Source organism: Trachurus trachurus (genome assembly GCF_905171665.1).
Source record: "Trachurus trachurus genome assembly, chromosome: 11".
NCBI lineage: Eukaryota > Metazoa > Chordata > Actinopteri > Carangiformes > Carangidae > Trachurus > Trachurus trachurus.
Window position 1 is genome coordinate 27,335,535 of NC_139904.1, and position 26,527 is coordinate 27,362,061.

The window sequence follows — 26,527 nt, forward strand, 5'->3', positions numbered from 1 at the left end:
AGGTGGAGATATAGGCTGATTAGAGCTCCCATCCTTTTTATACTGTTTTAATCTGCTGGGCTTGAAAAGTTCTCTTTTTCAGTTCAGCGTTTCAAAGGGCCATTTTCATCTACACTTGCTAGAAAGACACAGACCATTATCCATCCATCCATCCATCCATCCATCCATCCATCCATCCATCCATCCATCCATCCATCCATCCATCCATCCATCCATCCATACAGTACATCCATACATCCATCCATCCATCCATCCATCCATACATCCATACATCCATCCATCCATCCATCCATCCATCCATCCATCCATACATCCATCCATCCATCCATCCATCTGGCATTGGGTGAAGGAAGTTACAACCTGGACAGTTCTCAGCCCATCAGGGTTGAAACATAGAGACAAACAACCATTAACATTCACACCTACTGGCAGTTTTGAGGCAATCAACGTAATTTGCCTGTGTCTGGACTGTGAGAGGAAGCCAGGCCCAAAGGCTTGAGGAGAACATGAAAACGGCCAAAACCAGGATTCAAACCAAAAATTAAAACGCACCACCATGAGGCAGAAATGTAAAACGCATGTATCTCAGAAATTGTTGCCAATAGTCATATTCTATTGAGAAAAAAAGCATTTAATTTATATCAATGGCAGTTACTAATGTTTACACGGCCCTTGCCCACCTACAATTTCCCCCCCAAAAAAAAAAAATTCCAAAGCACCACCCACTTTATATTTCTAACATGTTGCATGACATTTTTGATGTCTGCTGACCAGTGCCTCCTCTCCTGGTATCCATACCTATATGGATACCATAATCCCCATAATCCCATAGTCCTGGAGACAGTTTCGGGAAATTTTGATTATGCGATTTACTGGTATTTTAATTACTTTAACTGACTTTTTTTAAACAAATTTTATGAATCTGTAAAGGAGTTAAGTAGAATTGGGCATCTTGAAAACTCAATTGATAATAAATCAATACCAATAATGAAAACAATTTTAATGTTGAATATGAATGAAAGTTAAATTGTCAGCTCAAACCTCTGCCAGTCTAACCTGAGCACAAAAAAGCAGTCTCACATCACTTGTATTAACGTTGAGCCTGAAGTCAAATCAGACATGAACCAGTGTAGGGGTTTCAGGCTGATGTGGACCCCCTGCCTCATTAAGAGCCAATCAGCAGGTCTATTTTTAGAGGCTGTGAGCAGAGTGCTGCTTGGGCAGCAGATGGTATTTTAGAGGGAGTGGGGTGCAATTTACAGTAAACAGATTTTTTATCCTTGGCAGGTCATGGAGAGAGCTACAATGGTACATCGATTTAATAAGAGTGCTCACACAAACTCAGACAGGATGAGCCTTAAGTGAAATAAAGTAACCTCAGCGTGACTCTGAAACAAGCCGGAAGCCACTGACTTGTTCTGGTATATATTTTGATGCACAGAATGGGTTGAATAACTCTAGGGCCTGTTATATGTTCAAAGAGCCAAGAAAGAATGAATACAATCTTTAAAATCTACATGTGTGCATGTGAAAATACGTTTTAGTGTTTATAACCTTTCAACCTAGTTAGTTTTGGTACAGTAAAATGAATCAGGCTTCACTTTCTGGGAGTCACTCAGGGCTGCCAGTTTAGTCTGTGATGCTATACACACTGTAAATGAGCTCCAAATCTTGGTAACACTTTAATTACCCCAGTGGTTCACATGGTCAGATCTACTTTATCCCTCTCAATAAACCCATGGCAAATCTCAAGAACCAACCAGTGTAAACCTACTGTTTTGTATATTATGGCATCAGCATTTGTGTAGAATTTTTTTGGGGAAAAAAAAGAAGCAATACGATACATTTTATTTAAACAGACCCCCCACCCCACTTATTTGTAAACTTTGGGAATATTCTCACGTACTGTTTCTATTCAGGCAATACACCTTTTGGTCAGTAGATGGTGGTGGTCTTGTGGATTTGCTTGAGGGACAATTGCCACATGTCCAGTGGGCCTGTTTGAGAACTGTGGTCAGGTAGTTTTCTAAAACTAGTAGACAATTTTGAGATGTGTAAGAAGTGATAGGAAACGTGGGAACGCCTTGGGGTCCTCCCGAAAAAGCATGAGGAAGTGTCCAGGGAGGGAAGTCTGGGGATTCCTGCTCAGACTGCTGTCCCCACAACCCGACCCCGGATAAAGCGGAAGAAGACAAAGATGAAGAGGAAGACAAAGTAAAGACAAAGTTAAAACTGTTAACTGTCAGTTACATGACAACAACTACAACAACAATAATAATCATGATTATGACTGCAAAATTATGATTAAACGCATTTCATTGAAAGTAATCAGACCAACCACAGTTTTTTTCCCCCCAGGAAAGACACTCAGTGATGGAAGAAGGCTCCACTTAGAGCTACAGATAACATGAGCAGTGAATAAGCCTCCTTATCCACTCCTCTGAGGTATTTTGGAGGTGTATGGGCTGATCATTTTCAGAGGGACACAATTCTCGGTTAAAGCTGGTGGGTGATGTCTGTATGAATTACACCTTCCATAAAGCTGTAATAGGAAGGACAATTGGCAGCTTGTATCTGTGCAGCCTTGTACGGTATTTACCTTTTTATGTGGATATAAATCTGACATGTGCCAAGGACAAGGCTCTTACCAGATGCCTTTTTTTGTACTGGCTCACAGGGCCACACGTAGAACATACACACAGTGGGAAAAGAAAATTGCATTAAGGGTCATTCATAAAGCTCTAAATGCTGGTTTAGAGGCGCAAAAAAAAAAGAGAAAAACTGGTTGAAAAGGCTTGTAATAAAGTACAAGTTCAAAATTCAAAAACATATTTTATTTTCCTAAAAGGTAATCAAAAGCAAATGAAACCTAAATATCCTGTAGTTCTTCTCTTCTGTGCTCCTCTGATCAGAGCGGCGTCGGTCTGTTATAAAAAATGGACCGTATGACCAGAATATGGACCCATTCAATAACCATGTTACATATCAACATAGGCCTAAGCTACAATCTATAATCACAATAGATTGTTAAAGCTATGGTCTAGCATTTTGGAAGATTGGTAATTATTATTTATGCTGGGCGGCTCGCCAAGTTTCTATGGTTGCTTGTGTCTATGTCTGTTGAAGCCATTTATTTATTGTTAATATTTAGTGTTAATTAATATTTAGTGTTTAGTATTTAGTTTAGTTAGTATTTAGATACTATTATGTTTGTTTCAGCAGCATGCTGTCTTCTTGTATACTTTAATTTTCTTCAGAATTGCTATGCTTTCCAACTTTTACAATAAGCATGCCATTGAACATGCAATAACAATACCATAACAGAACACTTTTGTGGCAAGTCTGCAAAAAATACACATTTTTCATTTAAGAATAAATTAATAACAAGTTTTTGCCTCACATTCAGAATCACACAGTTGAACGAATCTGGCCTGAGGTCAATAATTGTGTCAACTACCCCCTGAAGACAGCCCTTGGTGGATCCACGTGTCCTGCCTGACTGGTCAGCTGTGCCAGTTCCTGTTTCCTGTTTTATTTTGAAGTCCATGTCTTAGTCCTGTCTTCCTGTTAAGTTTCCCGCCTGTTTGATTACCTCATGTGTCTCACCTGTGTCTGATTGCACCACCTGTGTCTTGTTTCCTCGTGTATATAACCTCTGTGTTTCCCTTAGTCTCTTGTCGGTTCATTTGTCATTTGTCCACGTGGTTCCATGGTGTGTTTCCTGTGTTGTGTCGAGTCTGGTAAAATAAATGTATATTTTAATATAAATGAATATTTTAATGAATAAAGTTCATCAAGAGTCTGCATTTGGGTTCTGAATTCCTGAAAAACGTGACACTGGCTGAAAATCAGTTTGCCGACAAATATTCTGACATTTCAGAATTGGAGCAATGAACAATGATTTCGCACCATACAAAGAAGCACTTCTCTTTCTTATAACCACAACCACAAATACCATTTGCTCTATTTGAACTCTATTTTGAACTGCAAGTGTGTCCCCAGTAAAATGTTCTTGGTGTATTGGATGAGCGTTATATTTTTAGACAACTGATTATAAAAATGTCTGTTAGCCTATATTACAAAAAAATGAAGTGGATGGCACACAGCTGACCTTGGTTAGATAATGTAAAAAATGAATGTTTATTTGTAAATCTTAAATTGTGGCACACACCATATAAAATAGATCCACATACACAGGAACCCCTGCTTAATGGGTTGTAGCTGGGAACGAGTCAGGGTCACTCTTTGAGCGGCAGCCAGACTGGTGAGCTCCCTGATTGCTGAAGTGACATCCGGTAGACTAGATGCAAGTACCTTCAATTTTCTCTGTGACCTCTGTAATGCCTCCAACATCTTCATCTTTTCGGCTGTTACACAGAGGTGAAAACAAAACACACAGGCTAGATGTGATGCACTGGATGTGGTGAACAGGATTGGTGGTGGTGGGGTGGAAGCTTAACCTTTGGTTTGAAAGTTTAGAAAAGTGACTAAAAGTATTTGATTTATGAATGTAGCTTTGCCAGGTCAGGGCTTTAGGAAATTTATTTATTAGGAAAAAGACACAAAACAGTAAAATTGGTAAGGGGTGAAAAATTCCATTCCTGAATATTGGAAATATGACTTTGGCTTTAAAAAAAATAAAAAATAAAACAGGAAATGAATTCCCACAAAAGGGACACGCCAGACATGACAAGACAGGGAATAACATCACAAGACACAAACAGGAGACACAAACCATGACACCTAGCAAAGCTTAATGGTCTTATGTAGGAACTGATAGCTTCAGTAAATATAGTGGAGTAACAAGTTCAATATTTTCTTTTGAAGTGTAGCGGTAGAAGTATAGAAGCAAATTAAAATACTCAGTACTTACTGTAAATAAAGGCAGAGGCAACCCACTGTGAACCACCGGTAACTGTTTGCAAAGCGTTGCCCGTTGTGTTCGATGCTGAGGCGACATCGTCTTACAGGGGCAGTCACTTTTCGGCAAGGCTTTGCCAAAAAGTGACTGCCCCCTGAGTGCAAAGGGTGACACTGACCAAATTCACCGTACATACATACCTGAGTACATACATACCTGAGTTACAGGGGGCAGTACATACATACCTGAGTTACAGCGGGCAGTCACTTTTTGGCAAAGCCTTGCCAAAAGTGACTGCCCCTGTAACTCAGGAGTGCAAAGGGCAATATTCATAGAATTTTCTGGAGTGATAATAGACGGTACCAGGTGTATGTACAGTGAATTTGGTCAGTGTCACCCTTTGCACTCCTGAGTTACAGGGGCAGTCACTTTTCGGCAAGGCTTTGCCAAAAAGTGACTGTCCACTGTAACTCAGGAGTGCAAAGGGCAATATTCACGGAATTTTCTGGAGTGATAGTAGGGGGTACCAGTTACAAGTACAGTGAATTTGGTCAGTGTCACCCTTTGCACTCCTGAGTTACAGGGGCAGTCACTTTTCGGCAAGGCTTTGCCAAAAAGTGACTGTCCCCTGTAACTCAGGAGTGCAAAGGGCAATATTCACGGAATTTTCTGGAGTGATAGTAGGGGGTACCAGTTACAAGTACAGTGAATTTGGTCAGTGTCACCCTTTGCACTCCTGAGTTACAGGGGCAGTCACTTTTCGGCAAGGCTTTGCCAAAAAGTGACTGTCCCCTGTAACTCAGGAGTGCAAAGGGCAATATTCATGGAATTTTCTGGAGTGATAGTAGGGGGTACCAGTTACAAGTACAGTGAATTTGGTCAGTGTCACCCTTTGCACTCCTGAGTTACAGGGGCAGTCACTTTTCGGCAAGGCTTTGTCAAAAAGTGACTGTCCCCTGTAACTCAGGAGTGCAAAGGGCAATATTCACGGAATTTTCTGGAGTGATAGTAGGGGGTACCAGTTATGAGTACAGTGAATTTGGTCAATGTCACCCTTTGCACTCCTGAGTTACAGGGGCAGTCACTTTTTGGCAAGGCTTTGTCAAAAGGTGACTGCCCCTGTAACTCAGGAGTGCAAAGGGCAATATTCATAGAATTTTCTGGAGTGATGATAGAGGGTACCAGGTGTATGTACAGTGAATTTGGTCAGTGTCACCCTTTGCACTCCTGAGTTACAGTAACTCAGGAGTGCAAAGGGCAATATTCATAGAATCTAATGGAGTGATAATAGAGGGTACCAGGTGTATGTACGGTGAATTTGGTCAGTGTCACCCTTTGCACTCCTGAGTTACAGGGGCAGTTAAGTGACTGCCCCCTGTAACTCAGGAGTGCAAAGGGCAATATTCACAGAATTTTCTGGAGTGATAGTAGGGGGTACCAGTTACAAGTACAGTGATTTTGGTCAATGACACCCTTTGCACTCCTGAGTTACAGGGGCAGCAAAGCCTTGCCAAAAAGTGACTGCCTCAGTCTGAACAGCTCCAAACACTCAGATTGGTTGGCTATCCGTGACGTCACGCTACAAGTGAGTTCTTGTCGCTCTCGCAGTTGACTTAACACAATATGCGCTGAATGACGCCTCTGCTCTGACATCGTTGCTACAGCAACCTCGGTCAGTAATGTGGCCCAGTCTGAACAGAGCCAAATCTGATTTGAGAAGAAATCTGATTTAAATGAGATTCGCCTGCAGTCTGAACGCGACCATAGTCTACCGCACCTCGCATCACATGTCACACTTGACCTGACGAGACGATTTATCAGTTTTAAATTCCATGACTTTGCCGGGGTTTTTTTCAAAACGTATTAACCTTTTTGCAAAGATGGTGGCAGTTATTGTGGTGAGATAGAGCAGCCTATAAAGAGAAAGAGTTTCTCTCACCTGTGAACACTTTTTTGGAATAACAGAAGGAAAAATAATTCACGCATCTTACTGATCTAACACTGCCAGTTTGGAGCTGCTAAAAGTTCTTGCATCTCCATATTCCTGGGTTATTCCAGCATACTGCAGCAGTTTCTACTTGGTTGTCTCAAGTGTGCTGTCCCAAATACTTGCATTATACATGCATTATAAAGAGTGAGCAAGTAGGAAGGGTTCCATCCACGCAGGACCCACTGAATGAAATATGTTTGGGTTTTTGACCCTTGTGCACTCTTCATTAGTTTTTTTTTTTTTACAAGCAATTTAGTAAATCAGGCTGTGAAATGTGTTTGCACAGGCTACTACTACTACTACTACTACTACTACTAGTGTTTCCTTTCTTGTTAAGCACCATTCCTGTTCTTTGAAACAGGAGCTGTTTAGTATGCTGCTGGTGTAAATGGGAGATTGGTGGGGCACTGGGTGGCAGAGTGGGCCATTCTATCATCAGTATGCCCATCGCTGTTATCAAAAGTCTAATGACATCGCTCTCAGACGGCATGCTGGGAGCTTGACCGCGGGGAGCCCGGCTCAAATGTCTGCAGGCGCCAACAACTCCTGTCATCAATTCTCCAGATAATGTCTTTCACGGTTCAGCAGACTTACAGGGCTTCCCTCCTGTCTGGCCTTGAAATGGGCAAATTAATAGTTCCTTTGAAACAAATTGGAATTACACCCCTCGATGCCTTAATGTCAGTATGCAAGAGTGTTGATGCCTCTGGTATGACTGCTGATGGCGATATGAAGATCTGAGGAATGCACTGGAGAGGAGGGCAATGTGATGGGGTGAAAAGATATGCACTCATTCATTCACTCACTCACACAACCTTCCTCCCCACTCAGCATGGACCTAAACAGAGCTCTGTGGTCTGTGTGAGGAGTGAATACTGGATGTGTTTAATCCTCAGCTTGAAGAGGGATACCTTTTGCTCCTGTGAAACACTGTGACATTAAAATATCTCATGCCTCATTATCAGTTAGTACCCATTATTTCATGGAGCTGTTTATATTGTAACAAATAATTTGAAACAGAAGGTGGCATATTCTCTATGTCTCATTTCTTAAAAGGCCTTCAGTTGCAGCCTAAAAAAAATAATTTGCAGTATTACGATTCTGTTGCTACAGATTCTAAATTAATTCATACATTTAAATAACAGATTCATGTTTTTCGGTTTTGTAATAGAACTGGTTAACTTTTTTTTTTCCCTGACATGTGTTAAACTCTCCAGGCACCATGTCAGATTCCGTCCAGATACTCCTTGGAGCAAGAAGAAAGTGCAGAGTCAGCAACAGTTAACGGAAAGGGTAACAACTCAATTTCCAGTGAGGCCAGCATTAGGCACATTTCAGATTTTATTAGAATTGAACATGTCACCAATTTCTTTGATTATGATGAATGATAAACTGATGATGACTTATATGGCCTCATTTTGGCCTTTTATTACAGGAAATATCTGCCAATGTCGTGCCACCACAGACAGACAAGAACCACACTGACAGAGAAAATCCAAACATTTAATGTGCATTGAGAATCAGTCAGAGACAAGCAAACCTTTTTTGCAATTCAGATTTATTGGCACTTGAAGGGATAATTCCAAATGTACTGTGAGAGTCTGATGGTGCTTTAACCTGTTAGCAGTCTCTGGTCTCATCCAACTCTGTGACATACTGACAAATCCATTATAATTTGTAAAGTCATCATATTCAGCATCAAATTAAAGCTATAGTGCGTAACTTCTATCGCCCCCTAGAGGATTTCTGCATTATTACAACGATACGGCCGGCACCTCAATATGGCGTATGGCCCGGTGTAACCCGCCCCTCCCCTCCCCACCGCTACCGTTTGTCACTCTCTTTCTTCGCCAACAGACCTGCCGGACGGGAAGGCTTTTTCTTTTTAGTAGGATCCACTTCTGAACCTCTTGGTCGCTTCTTCGGGTTCTCCGCCATGTTGCTTCTAGCAGCGCTATCCTCCCATATTTGGAGAGGTGCGGCGGTTAGCCGGCCGAGAACCCGCCCACTGGCCTCGAAGCAGCGGTCTCCGGACCTGTCACTCAACGTTTCCGCGCCCTAATTGGCGAGAATTTTAAACCTAATAATAGTAAAACGGTAGAGTTTTAAAAAATGAACCCCTCTCAGAGTGTGTGCGGGGGTAGAAACTATCGGTTGAGACCAAAAAAATAAATGGTACCAGGCTGTAAATATGTTTTTTAAAGCTGTAAAGTCGGCTATTTTAACATGGCGGTCAATGGAGAGTTGCTCCCTTCTGGTACCAGCCTCCAGAGGAAGCCGAGGGGATTGCAGTTTTTTGAACGCGGAAGTGAGCTTCACTTCTCAGACCGACAACTGCCCCCTTGGTTCCAGGCAACCCGTTTTTCCGACCTGTTACCCGTGAAAGTGCACTATAACGGCCACTCGTAACTTCCGACCCGTAAACTCGTACCAGATCGAACTGGTACGACTTCACGGAAAAACACGACTTACGGGTTGCCTGGAATGCACCATTATTTCCTGTCCGCCAGCGTGGGAATGTCACCAACGTCACCAAATACAAAAAGAACAAATACTGAAAAATACTGCGAGGTATTAGAGGAGCCGAACGGCTTAATCAGCGTTGTATCATCTCCTCTTGTAGTGGCTTGGGTGAAACGGATATTTACAGACACGTAGAAGTTACGTACTATAGCTTTAAGTATGTAGCAGTTGATTTGAGAGAATTGAAACCTATAAATGTTTATCTCCATCTGTGGCTTCAGTAAATTTTCAATGCTAAATGTTGATAAAAAGTGAGAGATGATATAGAAGGACACCTAAGTCCACAGGCCACAGACTACCAGCAGGTCACACTACCATCAGACTGAGAAAAAAAATCTACCTTACAAATTGTGTTTATACAATATCTGAGTAGCCACACTGCCTAAACATGTAAAGTATCTTACAAATCTAATGGTGGTATATTCATATTATAAGAACATAAAGATACTGAAAATCAAAGATAAATATGTTTTTAGCATTAAAACAAAACTCAATACTTAACAGGTGAAAAAGTTAGTAGATAAATATTCAAAATGACTGATGTAAGAAGATATGCATAAAATATAAAAATAAAATCCTCCATGTCTTGTGAGATGTATTTGAAGACACTGGAGTGCTGCAGTCCAAAGAGTGAACATGCTCCATGGACTCATTAGTGTATGAAAATAGATTGCATGGAAAATGTCCTCAATACATTAGGTGGCTGAGCAGGAACAGTCAGACACATATCTCTGCTGCAGAAGAAGCACAGTGGTGTATGTGCACTTACTGTTGGGCACTTTAATGTGCTGCCTCATGAAGGTATCTGAACTCTGTGCACTCTGTCAGCTGTGTTCCTTAAAAATACAAACTCTACCTTGAATCCAAAGATATCACCACTTAAATTGTGTTTTCCAAAATAAACCTCTGGTTGCTAAACTATCTGGAGTTGAAACTACCTGCTGACTTTGGGAGGCTAGTAAAAATTTACATGTGCTATATAGACTGAAGGTGAGGGGGCAATGATGTGTCCATGTCCTCTTGGTGTTCAATTTGGAATCTCCTGTTCTGGTGCTTCCTCCTTAACTGAGTCATCGTCCTCCAGCTGCCCCTCTTCTTCTTCCTCCTGCAAGACAGAGGATGATACTGTTATATCATACAGAAAAAACTGAAATGTCAGCACTCACGATAGAAACGTATAACATTTATTAAACGCACAGCAGTGTCAAATGCCCAATGTGTGTATGCAGGCAGATACAACTACATACCCACAATGCCCAATGTGTGCATGTAGTGTTGTTCTCTATATCATACTGAAACACATCAGTATCTACAGTATAATGCAGAAAGAACAACTGAACTGGCTGTGTATGACCAGTGGGTGGCAGCCAAGCCTCAACCTCAGGGGAGAAACTGAAGCCAGCAGTGAAGTGCTCTAATGACCACTACAGTCTGATTCCAACAGCCAGTCCCCATAGACTCCCATGTGAAAATGTCCAACTTTACAGCAGAAATAAATACAAAGGCCTACAGTAGATCTACATTTTTTGAGGGACATTTGTGGAATGTGATATCACATTTCAGTATTAAATAAGATGACATTTGAGTGAGGCAAAGGTGACTATTGGTCAGACGACCAATAGTTCGTATAGCTTCAATACTATTAGCTTAATGTTAGTATGCTGCTCTTGTGTAAAACAAACTGTGGTGAATAGGAGAACCTTAAAATTTTTGGCTCAGACAAACTAAATAAAACTACAAAATGGCACTCCCAAAATTTCTGCGGGAAAACGCAGACATTTGGGCTGCTGGTGGTGTAATCTCTATCAACATGGGGAGGTCAATACAGAGCTAATCAGACAAACACATGATCATCTTTCTCTGAGGACACTGATGAGCTGTCAGCCTGTCCGTGTGCATTTGTGTATGTGTGTGTGATTGTGTTTCACAAAGACTTAAAGGCCCCATGGCATGAAAAATGTGATTTTGGTTTTCGTGCTTGGGGAGGTCTCTGGGCCACGTATATACTGCCCCATGCATCAAACTGGATCCTTTTGTGTGACGTCACACACAAGGTAACTCCGCCCATCGTGACCAGTTTTTTTTTTTTTTTCAATTTTTATGAATGCAGCTTAGGTTTCAGTTACTTGCCTGTGATTGGCCCGACCACACGCCACTCAAAAACAGTCAGCCAATCAGAGGAGAGGTTCTCATTCTCTCTTCTGATTGGCCAAATGACCTGTGCCTGCTAGAGCTCCAGAAAGAGGCAACAGAAAGGGGCAGTAGAAACGATATTAAGCAGATCACAGGTACTCAAAACCAATGATACATCTTGTTAGGGATATCAGCAGGTAAATAAAACCCAGAGAAAAGTGCACAGCATGAGGCCTTTAAATGTATGGAAGACACTGGTCAGAAATATCAGGTAAGCCTGTGAATATTCTCATTTGTCCAGGTCATCTTTATCCCCAAAGAAATTTAAATCAAACGCAACTGGACTTGGTTATTTGTCTAGGAAGACGTTTCACCTCTCATCCAAGAGGCTTCATCAGTACATGTACGCATCTGACCAGGCTGGGACTGGTCCGACCAAATAACCAAGTCCAGTTGTGTTTGATTTAAATTTCTTTGGGGATCAGTGAGGTAGTTGATGAACTGCAGAGATATCAGAGGAGTCCCTAATTCATAAATTGGGGTGGTGTGATCTCTGTCAATATGAGAATCAAAGCCAAAACCTAAGGATCAACAGTCAACTATTGTACAGACAGAGCTAATACAGGTCATTCTCAAAATACGGTGAAAAACATGCCCCTGCATTTTCCAGACACACAAATGCTTGAAAATTTAGGGAAAAAAATCATCCACATTAAACCAAAATTATGTAATTTAATACCATTTTAAATGATGATGATAATTTCAGTTAATATTGCAGTTTTATTTTATTTTGTTTTAGTTTTAATTTCCTTTGAATCTAAAAGAAAGCACTTGTCCCACTGCCATGGTTCAACGCTATTGGACAGTGTACAAATATTTCCTCTTTTTTGTAAAAAAAAAAAAAAAGTCTAAATTGGCTATTTAATAATAAAAATACTTTTAAAAGAATATCTGTCCTTTGATTTGGTGTCATTGGTGTTACTGGTATCACAGACCATTATTTTGAAAGGTCAAGAATATGTAAGAGAACTCCCAAGGTCAGAAAGAAGAAGAAGAAGAGCCATTTAAAGGGGAACTATGCAAGTCCGCTCGCTTTTCCGCTGTTCTGGTTGCTGCTCTCAGCCATGTGCATTTGTTTACAAAGAAGCTGGCGAAAAATCAATAAATTGAAAGGTTACATAACATAAACGATGTTACGGCGTGCTTGTGTAGTCTTAACCGTCATAAACAAAAGACTACGTGTAACGGAGCGCGTTTGTGTCGCGGTGTGCAGAGACGAGAGCTGGGACACCGGGGCGGTCCAATTGATTCTCTGGCTGTCGTGTAAAAACTGTGTCTTTCCCACCACCACTCAACTCAAACTAATCAGCTCTCCTGATCTCAGACAGCTGGGGCAGCTGCTGGGGTAAAAGAAAGGAACTCAAACAATACTGCACCCTTGTGGAAAAGTAAATACCTACACAACATAAAAAATGGCTCCTACAAATATATTATCCATTACAGTTGGTAACATGGTCAACATGCTAATAAATAGTTCCCATTAAATTAAATTTGTGAAAACTGAATTCAATTTAACTCTTTTGACTCGGAAAATCACCGTATTTTGTACTAACATCAAGGAGCAGTCAACCTGTGTGTGTGTGTGTGTGTGTGTGTGTGTGTGTGTGTGTGTGTGTGTGTGTGTGTGTGTGTGTGTGTGTGGTGCGTGCATGTGTGTGGTTGTGTTTCACAGAGACTTCATATAAATGTATGGGAGATAGCCAGAGATTGATTAACTGCAGAGATATCAGAGGATAGGAGTCTTTAATTAATCAGCTGGTGATCTGGCCTGAGGTTCAGAGGTTGCCATGGAAATTTGAGGGCGTTGCCATAATTAGATGCACCCCAGGCCGGAGGTGTAACGGTTCACCTAACCCATGGTTCAACTTCAGTTCAGTCCAACTCAGAGTTGGGTTCAAACCTCAGTGAACCGTGGAAGGGGCATCTCAAAGAATCTAAAAGGCAGTTGTATAATATTTCAGTTTAAAGAGTTGATATGTTTACTCTGGTTCGATTGTGAATAAAATTTGGGTTTATGAGATTTGTAAATATTTGCAATCTGTTTTAATGTCCCAACTTCTTTGGAATTGGGGTTGTATGTTGTTTCTTTACTTTGTGTATTAATTTAAATCTACATGTATAAATGTTTTATGTGCTAATGATTTAGTAAATTGACGGGTTACAGTGACTAATAAATTAGTGCTGGACTGTCTGGAAAGATAATAATTTTTGTTGTTTTTTTCCTATAATTTAGGAAATAGCCTTCTTTAAAAACAAACAAAACAAAGTGACACATAGGAGCATGAATAGGGTTAGGGAGTGGGTCCACCTAGAAGTCAGCCGAGTTCGTAAAGCAGATAAAGTGAAAGTGACAGTGATGAGAGCGATGGAGGTGACTAAACAGCTCTGACAAATACAATTATCCCCCATCTAGAGGTTAATAAACACATCTACACAGAGCAGTGTGTGAATCCCAGGTTTGGATCTGCAGCCCACAGCACCTCCTGAATCCAAATTAGGTCACATTTGTTAGATTCTAATTCTCTGCCCGTCAAGCAGAACCATACAGATGAACTCTTTCTGACAGACTGTTCTTAGCTCAGTCTGGCATCTGCCTACAAAAAAACATTTGGGATCTACAAACAACTAAACAACTTCCAAAAAAACCCCAAAACAACAAGCAAAAAACATTATATTTTTGTATCCTTAGCTTTCCCTGTAATGTTTTCTTCATATTGAGCATCTAAGCAACCTAATTGCTTCAAGTTTAACAAGACCCTACAGCCATTGCTGCTATTTTGCAGCATGTCAGGACTGGCACAGAGACAGAGAGGTGTTCTACAGTGAATCAAGTTTTAATTCTCACATGTGCAAATGCTGATTCTTAGTGTACCATACTTTGTGTGTTGACTGTCTTAGAATGTCAGCATTAATGCTAGTCATGAAAGTAGTAACATCACTAGTTTTGCAGGAACTTGGTGAAAAAATAAAGTGAAAAAATGTTAATTGAACCTAATGGTGGAGCAGAAGATCACCACAGCTATTGCATATATTCAATAAATGTTGAATATAGACTGATGGACTGCATTATGGTGGTTTAATAGACGAGTCAATTCCTCACACAATATGCATCTCATTTGCTTGTGTACATTTTGGGCTCAGGCTAGATCCAAAATAATTATGAGCTGCAAATCTATAGAAGCGTGTGAAAGTCATGTGTATGTGTCATTGTAGTTCTAAATGCATCAGCAACAGAGTCTCCAAACTGATATTTTTGCTTTCGTTTTAAAAGAGAAGTAACATATTCACTTAAGGAAATTCACCTACTGGCAGTTTGTCTTAAGTATTTTTGTTTTACGCGCCAAGTAAATCTTTGCTGCTCAAATGTTTTTCTTTCTTGTGTTTGGTCTTCTCAACAGAGAAACCTATAGAGGCTCTAATGTCCTTATTTTAGCCAAATACTAGAACCTCTGCACAAGGTATCAGGTCCATACCACCTGATGACACTGATACTGGATTTGGGAATCACAAAGACTTTTAATCCAAGCAGAGGTTTGTGTGTTTGATGAGCAGATTCTGAGCTTTAGGCGAATGACTGAGTGGCCGGCAGCAAATCAAATCTGCATATTCATGAGGTGCATTTTTTCCAGCATCATAGACACTTTCAAAAAAAAAAAAAGATTGCTGTCTCGATCTTCACGTAATCCCACGATCATGTATTTATCACAATTTTTTTCTTTTTTTTTACCAGGCCTACTGCTACTCTCGTCTTTTACTGACTTATTCTCTCTTTTTTCCGGCCATCTCGCGTTTTTAGTAACGTTGTATTTTAAAAATGCCACTTATTTCGGGGCTTTCTCTTAGTGCACATCCTGCTTTGAGTCTGACCAATCAGCACAGAGTAAATCTCAAGCCCCACCGGGACTTTTTCAGGGCCGATCTGAGTACCTACCCCCAGGCAGGGACTCCGTTCGGCCCCGTAAAGGTTCCTGTAAACGGCCCTGTGGGGGAGGTTCCTGCAGTGGAGACACACACCAACGGGGCTGGCCCCGTAAAATTACCCCCAAGTTCCTGCAGTGGAAACGCGCCTAGTGAGCAGAGGTGTAGGCACATCCAAGAAATCCAAAGGCCATGAAGGGAATTTTGACATGAACAAAACTTCAGAATGAAGCACAGGTGTATTTAGAGTCACTGGTTTAATCAGTGTCAGGAGAGAAGTTTAAACTCCAGCCACTCTAACAACATTCACCCCGTCAGTGTATCTATCATGTAAACCACTTTAATATAATGTAATGTGTCAGGTAGGCTGGGATGAAGATGAGTTGAACTTGTGCATTTCTTGGATTCTAGTTTAAATAATTCAGAGCGGATGTTGTGTGGAGCTATTCACAGCAGTTGTTAGGACGTGTGCAGAAACAGTGAATTAAGGTTAGGGGTAATGCAGAGGACAGACCATACATCATCTCTTTATTAACAGGAACCTTGTTGGAGCTTCCAGAGCAGTCTTGATATGCAGTCTCCCCCTGGAGAAAAATGTGCTACTTTTTCCTGAACTCTGGACACTTACTGGTGATGGTTCATTGGGCTGATATAAATCCAGCTCTGGGGTGACACCTCATGAACTCCGCCATCGTATACACTCGTGTCATCCACCAAATCTCCCTGACAGGCCTGCCAATTTTCCAATTACCTGTGGCGCCATCCGTTATCGGAGGGCCAGTCAGCTTAAATGGGAAACAAGAGGGGAGGAGGGGCAAGTGCATGCTAACTATCTCATAAAGCCAGAGATGTACCTCCCAAGCCTCCTCAACTGATTTAGAATGTGTCCCTGGGGAAAGGGGCGACACCAGTCCTCCTGGCCTTTCAGAATTTCTCATACGCTCTTTATCCTCCGTGCTCCAGCCCCTCAGCCATGTGTCAGTCTTGTGTCTGCCTGAGGGAACGCAGATAGCTCTAAGTGTTCCACGGCATCGCTGGCGCTGGTCTTATCCTGCTGCCTATCTGCCTGCAGAGCGGAGACAGACATGGCCCCATCTTCATCTGTTTTCATGTGTCTTTGAATTCTAATGAAATACCATGCTGGAAGTGATACTATATTTGAAGATTGCCTCGGCTTATGAAGTGAGTCTACAGATGCTGCCTGTGCAGCATGCAATTTGAAGTGTCAGACAGATGGAGAGGGAGTGCTGTTAATCATATTTGAAATCCTCATATCACTGGGGAGTATCTGGTGACGGGTGTTTTTTCCAGTGAGAGAGGATAGAACACAGACATTAACATTATAATTCATGTGTCATCTCATTGTTTAGCTGTTGACCTTAAACTTTTTGAGAATGAGTGTGTCTGTGTTTTAACAGACTTAATCAGGAATCACACTGAGATCAAGATATCATTTACAAGTAAGACCTACTGTATGCAAAGGAAAAACAACTTAAAAGAAATATTAATAGCAGACATTTTGACATGTTCATCATGAACACAAGTGGAGGTGATTATAGAAGCAGCAATCAGACTGTATCTAAATGCTTTTATATCATAATGCAGAAGAGGGAGACAATAAGATAATGACATTCGTGGTCATTACTGCAAATAAGAAAAGGTAATGAGGAAAGCAATCAAATAAATCAATAATACTTCAGGCAACAATTAGTGGGACTTCCGTTCAAATCTATGAATTGGCCTATTGGTATCAGTGGGCTATGCTTCATTCTGCTCTGCAAGATATTCCACACAAATGGGTTGTGTTATCTAAAAAAAGATATCCTGGCAATATTAGTAATTACTACTGTAACATATGAGGTCAGTCAGTCCTGAGAACATATTGAAGGTGGAATGTCTTGGCCACAGGAGTGATGGTAGTTTCTGGAGGGGGGCTTGCTGTGGGTAAAGCCTGATCCCTGCTGTTATAGCAGCCCTCAACAAAAGGCCTCGCTGAACGGGCTGAGTGTGGACTTTGTTAAGGGTTGACACTGTTCTGTTTGTATGGTCTGTCCCTTTTTGTACATTTGATGATACTTACATCATGTATCATCAAATCAAAATACATGTTACGTGTAAGTATCGCACTCGGCGTGCACGTTCAAGTGTAAGTGCACAAGTGTGTCCCATTTCCCCAATGACCAAAAGTGCAGTGCGCTTGATTTGCACAACGTCACAAGTGTGTGTGTGTAACCAAAAGCACTCACTTGGCCTGTCCCACACTTGGACAGGCCCTATGTTTCCTAATGTGTGTCTTGTTCTGCTCTGTTCTGTGGTGTTTTTTTTTTCCATCACGCGGTACGTCTTCACTTCCCGCACTCTTTACACAAGCGTAGGTCGCGTTGAGATCGAAATAAAGTAGAGCAGTGCACACCTTATCTGTTGTTCACTTAGTTTCCTACTATAAAGAGGTGCATCGGTGCCAGTAAATCGTCGCGGGCCGGATGTTTTGCTCTCGTGAGCCGGATGTGGCCCGCGGGCCACCTATTGGGGATCCCTGGTGTACTTATTATAAAGTGTTACCACATCTGAATATTTGGTTTCAGTGGAGTTTCAATATTGATTCTGAATACAAGAAACACATGGGACGATTTACAAATGTTTGTCTTCTCTTGCCACGTGTAGTACGTAGCCAAGCCACAGGTACAACCTTCACCAGTAAAAGCACCAGGCTGTTTAATATCTCCTCATGTAGTCTACAAACCAAACCCTAGGGCAAAGAAATCTAAAGGTTCTGGCTGTGTGATCATGGTAATGATGCGCCCCTCTCCTAAAGAGCATTGGATACAGAGTTTCAGTAAGGGTACCAGAGGGAGGGAGATGATTCCTTCCCCCCTCCCCATTTAAAATCACACTTTTGACAATCTTATATTTTCTAGATAATTTTAAAGATTTCATAGTCACTCTGAATCAAATATGATCTGTGTGAATAAAATCAACAGCATGTTAAAAATGCAGTGATCTTCTGCCTCCTGCTGTTCTCTCACTCAGCAGCACATGCAGACGATGCGGCATGGGTTCTGTATCAACATCCACTGTTAGTGTTAGATATGTTAGTTTTACAGTAAGACATACTCCCACCTGCCAACAGAGCTGGAGGAGCCACTGGGCTTTGGCTCCATCAATTCCCTGGAGACCCACCCTCCTCCCATCTTGAGAGGAAGGTGGGTCTTTTTCCCACTAGCTTTCCATAGGCTGACAGGCCCACTGGCACTAACATATACAAATATCATAAGGAAATGTCACATTTTACATCATGTGGAGGTCGCCATTTTAGAGGGCAGAAGTGGAGTCAGTGTTGTCAGTGGATGTACAGAGAGGAGAGCTGAGACTGAGCACTTACACTAATTGCTACCATGAACACAAACACACACTGCTCACTAGGGATGTAACAATATCAAAATCTTACAACATTACAATACCTCAATAACAAGTTACAATATCTATTTATTGAGAGGCATGTCACAATATCAAAATCTCAGCGTAAGCTCCACAGTAATGTATTCCTATTTTAAAGCTCCAGTATGTAACTTATTTGGCTTTTTATCAGCAAAAATCAAATATTGCTTTCATAAATACGTATTTCACTGAAATCGAATCACACCCGCATACAAATGAAAGCTTTCTCGTACCTTAGAATGAGTTGTTACAAGTCGTTACAAATACATAGTATATAGTATCTCTAAGTGGGCGACGCACCGAACCGAGGCTGTCATGTTGCATCGCCATTTTTTACGTTTAGTGGCAGCGTGACCGTACAGTAGGTAACTCTTTATTAGTTGTGTGTGTAACTGGCCAGAAGCATTTTGAGAGGGACACCATGTAACCACTTGAAATGTCTGTGTTACAACTGACCCCATGTTAAGATCTACCTGTTCTCCCCTACTCAGCTGTAATGGAAAAGGACCTAAACCGAGTCGAGCCGAGCCAAATAAAGCTGTAACTGTGTAATGGAAAAGTGCCACGACATCTGTGGTCAGTTTATTAACAGGGAGAGTTGTGTGAGTTGAACTGCAGTGAAACAACTCACACAAACACTTAACAGTCAGCTGACACGGCGACACGGACGATCGTCTCTCGCACTAAACCTACAGTTTTTGCCAGAAGCGTCAGAAGCGCCGTCATTTCATATCGTATATGACTTTGATAATATCGAGACACTTTTCTTATTGCGATATGGCAGCTACCATTACATCCCTACCGCACATACACACAGACAAAGAAAGAAAGAAAGAGAGAGAGATGAAAAGAGAGGGAGAAGGGGAGAGAGAGAGAGGGAGAGGGAAAGGGAGAGAGAATAAGAGAGAGAGATTGATCAACCTCAAAGACTTGGATTTAAATTCCACCAAAAAGGAATCATTCTGTGCAACACTGTGTGTAGATTAATAAACACTGCCATCCTGTATCAAGCCTCAGAGGAATTAGCAGTTAATTAGTGTGGCTGATTTTCTTATCATATTTTCTGCTTTCACTGTTTGTGCAGAAGAGGCTCACTGTTGTGGCCTCTCACCTTTAATGGAGTCGTGACTCTCACCGTTAAATTTTCAAGCTCACAGATGATGGCAGAGGTACGCACGTTTTGGTACAACACTACCAAACAACAAAGGGAAACAAGGGAAAGTAACTGTACCGCTTCTACAGGCATTATACAGGTGGACAGGTTGCCAGCCAATCACAGTACTTACATTCACACACCAATTTAAAAAATCTGCATGTCTTTGGTATGTGGGAGAGAACTTAATTAATTTAGCCCTTAATTTCTTTTTTTCTTTTTTTATTATAATTATTCACTGGGATGGTTGATATTTAAGCAATATATCACGACAGGCCGTGGTATATGCTCATTATACCACGGCTAAGGGGCGTTGTTCGGCCCGACGCGAAGCGGAGGGACGACAACCCCCTTGGAGTGGTATAATGAGCATATACCACGGACTGGAGTGATATATTGCTTTTATAAAACGGTTACGAATAAAGGCAATATAAAAGAGGGATATGCAATCAATTTCATGTAGTTTTATTCAACCAGAAATGCATATTATCCAATAAAATAGCCTCACTGTGAAAAAAATAGTCCCACCTCTCCAGACGTTAGCTCCAAGTTAGCTCTGCAGCTCGTCTTTTCCTCCGCATTTTTTCAGGTGAAAGTCACTGCTCAGTCCCCTCTACCATTGTTAACCCTCCCCAGAGGTGAAAGTTAACCTTAAACATGTGAATTCAACTACTTTAGTCCGTTTTATAACATCGTAAAAACATCAGCTGTCTTTTGCTACGGACGGCAACAGTCCGTTGTCATGGATACATGACAACAACTTCCACATACCAGTCATACGTGCCTGAGGCGGAGTGATAGCATGCGCTGTGATAAGGTTTTAGAATAGTAGCCGTGGTATATGCTCAATATACCACGGTTAACAACCAATCAGATCGCCGGATTTCACCTTTCCGTTTTATAAATCAAATATAACATCTTACATTATTCTATTTTTTACTTGTTGAATTTAAAACTCTATCCTCACTGTTGTTTTTTCTCAAACACTATTAATAGAACAATTACAATTCATATCATGTTACAGGTGGTCGACCCCAGAGCGCCATCCCCTCTGCACCAACCACCGCCTGCATTCCTCTGCTCCTAAACCAGCCTGCGCGCTAGTATTCCCAATAAACTGGCCTGCTTTCCCTGTAAACGACCCAACCTGTCCACCAGAAGCTTGCCTATTATTATATATATTATATTATATTGTATATTATATTGCCATAATCCCTATAGTCTTAGGGGTAGGTTAATTACCTTTAATTGTGGGTGCATGTTGTTTTTAGAACTGCTCACAAAACGATACTTTCGCCTTTCTCTCATCAAACTCATCAAATACACAATCCAACAACGCCAAAATGCTCTTGTGAAGAAGTTATGACGTGCACATTCGCCACGGTAGGACATAATAAAAGTATAATTATGTAACATTACGACACATGAAGCAAATACTCTGAACTTGCGTTTTTGAAATCACTCGTCTGGAATATAGTTTCTGCTATGCATTTGCCTCTAAAACAACTCTGTCTTGTAATGTTACATCATATTTCATAGCGTGGTGAATGTGCAGGTCACAACTTCTCCAGGCGAAGGCTGAAGACTGTCTGCCTCCGTTGCGTTAGCTGAGCAGCTTGCGTCTCTGCCCCTCCGATCTTAAAACAGCTTGCACCGACAAATAAAGGTAACAAACGTACAACAACAAATCAATCACTCCTCTCAGTTAAAGCTTAAGCTCCACCCACCTCCACTCACCCTCCAAGCTTGCAGGATTTGGTTTCTCTAAAAATCTAATATATTTTTAAAGGTTTACACAGAAAACACAGATCAGAAGAGAGGCTCAGTGACTCCTCTGTTCTGATTGGCTCAATGACCTGTTGTTTCCAGAACTCCATCAAGAGAGAGAGGAGATGTAAAACTACACTGAGATCATTGTTCTTAACAAATAACAAATACATCCTCTGACGGACACACATGAGGAGGAAAAGGATCCTTAATAGATTTTTGAGAAGTTCATCCACTCCCACTAAAATTAGGCCAATTAACATTAACATTCAACATGATATATCAATTACAGTGACACAGCAGCAAACTGGAAATATGGGACTATATCCCCCCCCAAAAAAAGAGGCATTGAATTGAAATTGAATTTAACTTTCCCCATGACTCTATGTTGCTGTATTACAGATTTGCACATACGTATGCATGATGTGGTTGTGTACATGCTCCACTCTAAAAAATGGGGAACAAATAAAGACATTTATTTAAGGCACCACCACATTTAGTCAACAATAGTGTGTGTGTGTGTGTGTGTGTGTGTGTGTGTGTGTGTGTGTGTGTGTGTGTGTGTGTGTGTGTGTGTGTGTGTGTGTGTGTGTGTACACAGGAATCTTGTTGCCATTCAAGAGATGAGACAATTCCAGTGGGTCGTAAACAGCAGCTTCATTAGCCTGTTCCGGCAGTACGTTACTCGCTACATTTAACCACCTCTACCCCCAGCATTTCTCCCACACTCCTGCTCCTTAGCACCTGCAAACCAGTCACCAGAGTGCACAATTAAATTTCATGACTATGCATATTTGCAATTCCCATTTCATTTATTACAAAGGGCATTCTTTAATGTCCATTTTTCCCCCCCAAAAAACCTATTTCAGTTTTAGTGAGGCATGACCGATACTGAGGTGAACTGCGTAATTTAATCAGAGGTAAAATGCACAATCAGGTTTTCCCTTTTTATTGCCTCGATAACTAAAGATACCTCCAAGAAGAGGACATGCAGTGAGGGGAAAAAACTACTTTCTCTCTGTCTCGGTTTCATATTTACCATGAACACCACGATTTATGAATAAAAATTCATATACTGTATATTATGGCATGCCATTCAGGAAATTAATATTTGAATATGTGGAATGAACCTTGAATATATTGAATGAAACTCTGAATATATTGAATGAAACTCTGAATATATTGAGTGAACCTCTGAATATATGGAATGAAACTCTAAATATATTGAATGGACTCTGAATATATTGAGTGAACCTCTGAATATATTGAATGAACCTCTGAATATATTGAATGAAACTCTGAATATATGGAATGAACTCTGAATATATTGAGTGAACCTTTGAATATATGGAATGAAACTCTAAATATATGGAATGGACTCTGAATATATTGAGTGAACCTTTGAATATATGGAATGAAACTCTGAATATATTGAATGAAACTCTGAATATATGGAATGAAACTTGACTGACGCCATCAAGGCACTTCTGCGATCTTGTTTGTTAAAGATGTGTAGGCTATGGTATGCTGCTGCAATAAGTGAGTGACAGTAGCCAGCTCGGAATCTTGTAGCAGCGCCTCAAGGCTCCCGTTGCGGGCGGCGGCCGGGTCTTGGCGTTTTGCTCGGACTGTAATTCCTTTTCTTTGCAGACCTGACACACATTCAGAGTTTCATTCAATATATTCAGAGTTCATTCCATATATTTAGAGTTTTATTCAATATATTCAGAGTTTCATTCAATATATTCAAATATTAATTTCCTGAATGGCATACATACAGTATATACACATACATAATACAGGTTTGTAATGCCAGGAATCACCCTGATTACATTTATAGATGTTTCAAATTAGCCACATACATGAAGTCAATATATTGTTGGGTCCTTAAAGCAGAAGTAAGTGGTCCGGTCGTTTTCGCTAATGCTGCGTTCCAGGCAGGCTTTTGAAATCGTAAATTACAGCTTCAAGTCACAACTTACGACTTTGTAGCGTTCCAGGCAACCCACTCGTGTTTTTCCGACCTGTTTTACCGGTGAAAGTCACTATAACGGCCACTCGTAACTTCCGACCGGTGAACTCGTACCAGATCGAACTGGTACCACTTCACGGTCGGAAAAATACGAGTTTCCTTGAACGCACCATAACAGTCCTCGTCCCTACGTCGCCACATTCACGGCGTTCCTTGGCTGCACACACAGCCCTGCATGCCGTTCTCTCTCCTCATTGGATAAAAACTGTAGGATACGATAAATGTTTTCTCTTCGGCTCAGAGCAGAGCAGAGGGACTGAGAGACCCGTGTTTCAGTCCAAACACTCTATGTAAGTGATTGCTGTCGGAAGATATAACTATTTAAGACTTATATTAACACAAATATATCACTTACTTCTGCTTTAACCTGAATATCTGAATGCTGTGTGATGTCAACATTTTCAAGGCACAGTTTTCCAAAAACAAATGATTGAAACGAGCCTACGCCTAATTCACCCGCTGTCAAAGATTGTGGTGAGGAGAGTTTGAGACGTTAGCGATGGCAAATGATCTGACTCGGGGTTCCTGTAATGAGCCAGCACAGTGAAATAAGGTGTGTAGCAGACAACACCGAGATCCATGTAGAGTAGCAATACAGAATGTCATGCTGATAGCAGAGGGATGGAGACTTCAGCAGGCTGTAGTTTATGAGGCCTCTCTGTTATGATCAAGAGGCTTTCTGCTCATCCCCATTAGTGTGATTTATGGCAGATGAGATGCAGTCCTGCACACCAGCATTTTGTTAAATGTATCTGTGTCTGCACTATAAGTATGCAGCTCAAAATATCTTATTTTACTTAAAAGAAAGAATATCCCAAATATGTTTATTGTTGAGCTCTGCATTAGAAGATGACGTGTGTATCTTCTGACTTGAAACAAAGCTATAAAGAAAGTTATCATTTGATCATATGTCTGCACACTTACAATATACACAGCTGATTTTGCACAAGCCTCCAAGCTACACACAAAAAGCTATGTAGCTGGATGCATTACCTCAGTGTTTCCCCCCGGTCGGACGATCCGGTCGCAACCCCCCACCTCGACTTTTTAGTTTCTAACAAGAGCTGGAGTACACATAAATAACTTTATCACTAGTTCTGCATCTACAATTTATGGTCCTGTCACTTTTTATGCACTTATTATTATGACAAAACCACTTATTTACATGCAGAGAAAAGGAGGAGCTTGCTATGACCAGTAAAGGTCTCGACCTCCAGTCACTTCCAGGCAACTAAAATTGCATTTAGCCCGACCACAAAGGGATAAAAGCTTTTTTTTTTTTTTTACTGTGATACACTGCACAATTGTTATATATTTCCTATTCTTTTTACTTCCCAATTGGAGCTGGACACACAACTGAAGACTTGCTCAGCTTATCCAAGCTTTATGTTACATATATTATATGCCATAGCTATATAATGATGATATTCAAGGTTATTTTGTTTTCTTTCTTGGTGCAATTTGCAAAAAAGGACCAGTGAGGATGACATCAGGCTTTTTTCTTTCTTTCTTTTTTTTTTAAACACTGTTACATTGCCTCGAGCAACTGCAAAGAGAAGCTCCAGATTCTTTTGTACGTGACAGGCTGTATGGAAACCATCATTATCACCTTCAAACTATATCTGAATTCAAACCTTTAGATGTCATTTCTGCCCTTCAATTAAGCTCAATGCTCCAGAAAAACTTAATAATGCCTTTAAAAGCCAGCTGAACAAATTTGGAAAACTCATTTTAGAGATGCATGTACTAACCATTTATAACAAACCAAAAAACAGAAAATCTTTAAACAATTAATTAGCTGTTATTTTTGGTAGAAGAAAATTGTTAAACATTATAAAATGGAAAGGTGAAATCTGATTGGTTGTTAACTGTGATATACTATAATGGGGCTATTTTATTAGATAATATGTATGAATAAAAACTACATGAAATTGATTGTGTATTCCTCTATCATATTGCCATTATTGGTAACCGTTTTATAAATATTTTTTATTTTATACTTTATATATTCTCATACAGTATACCATCACTGCCATGATGTATTGCTCAAATGTAAGCTTCATTGTGTTCTATATGAGTGAAAAACATATTCTCAAACTGTATACTGTCCTCTCAAGAGAACTTCAGAAGTTGAAAATGTATTTGGTATAGTCCAGAGAGGCCAGAAATGTTTAAGGGTGCTTTTACCCAGGCAGTGTTTTGGTTGACCCAGCTGGGTCAGAGTGAACACAACAGTCCAACTCTGGAGCTGAAAAGTGAAACAGTGAGTCATTTTCGCTTCTGGTGGGCACCTGTGGTCCTTATCAGTATGTGTGAAAGCACCCTAAAACACCACAATATGCAGCTGTGGTGGCTTTGCAAAAAGAAATGTTAAACCAAACTTTGTGATGTACAGTTATGGAGGAAAAAGTGTTCACATCCATGCAGCAGCAGGAGAATGTTGCTGCTACATGGTTTATAACATACTGTACTGAAGGAGTCCAACAAAGTGGTCTCATATAGTACACTCCCTGCTAAGAGGGTTATTAGAATGGAGCTAGGTCCAGAGAAATGGTCTGTGGTGGCCACCAAGGACCCTGACAGCAATCACACACTCCTGTTTACTCCACAAATTGGCCCCTGAGAGGGGCCTGGGCGTCTGTAATGCCAAGT

General features: G+C 40.8%; 1 protein-coding gene across 1 annotated transcript in view; it reads right to left on the reverse strand.

Moving 5' to 3' along the window:
* Nucleotides 1–10,366: 10,366 nt before the first annotated feature.
* Nucleotides 10,367–26,527, reverse strand: part of phf14 (PHD finger protein 14) — an 83,779-nt gene continuing 67,618 nt past the window's right edge. The window contains exon 18 of the mRNA XM_083982778.1: nt 10,367–10,479. Within this exon, the coding sequence (XP_083838904.1) occupies nt 10,402–10,479 (78 nt within the window). The 3' untranslated portion in view covers nt 10,367–10,401. The remainder of the gene's footprint in view (nt 10,480–26,527) is intronic.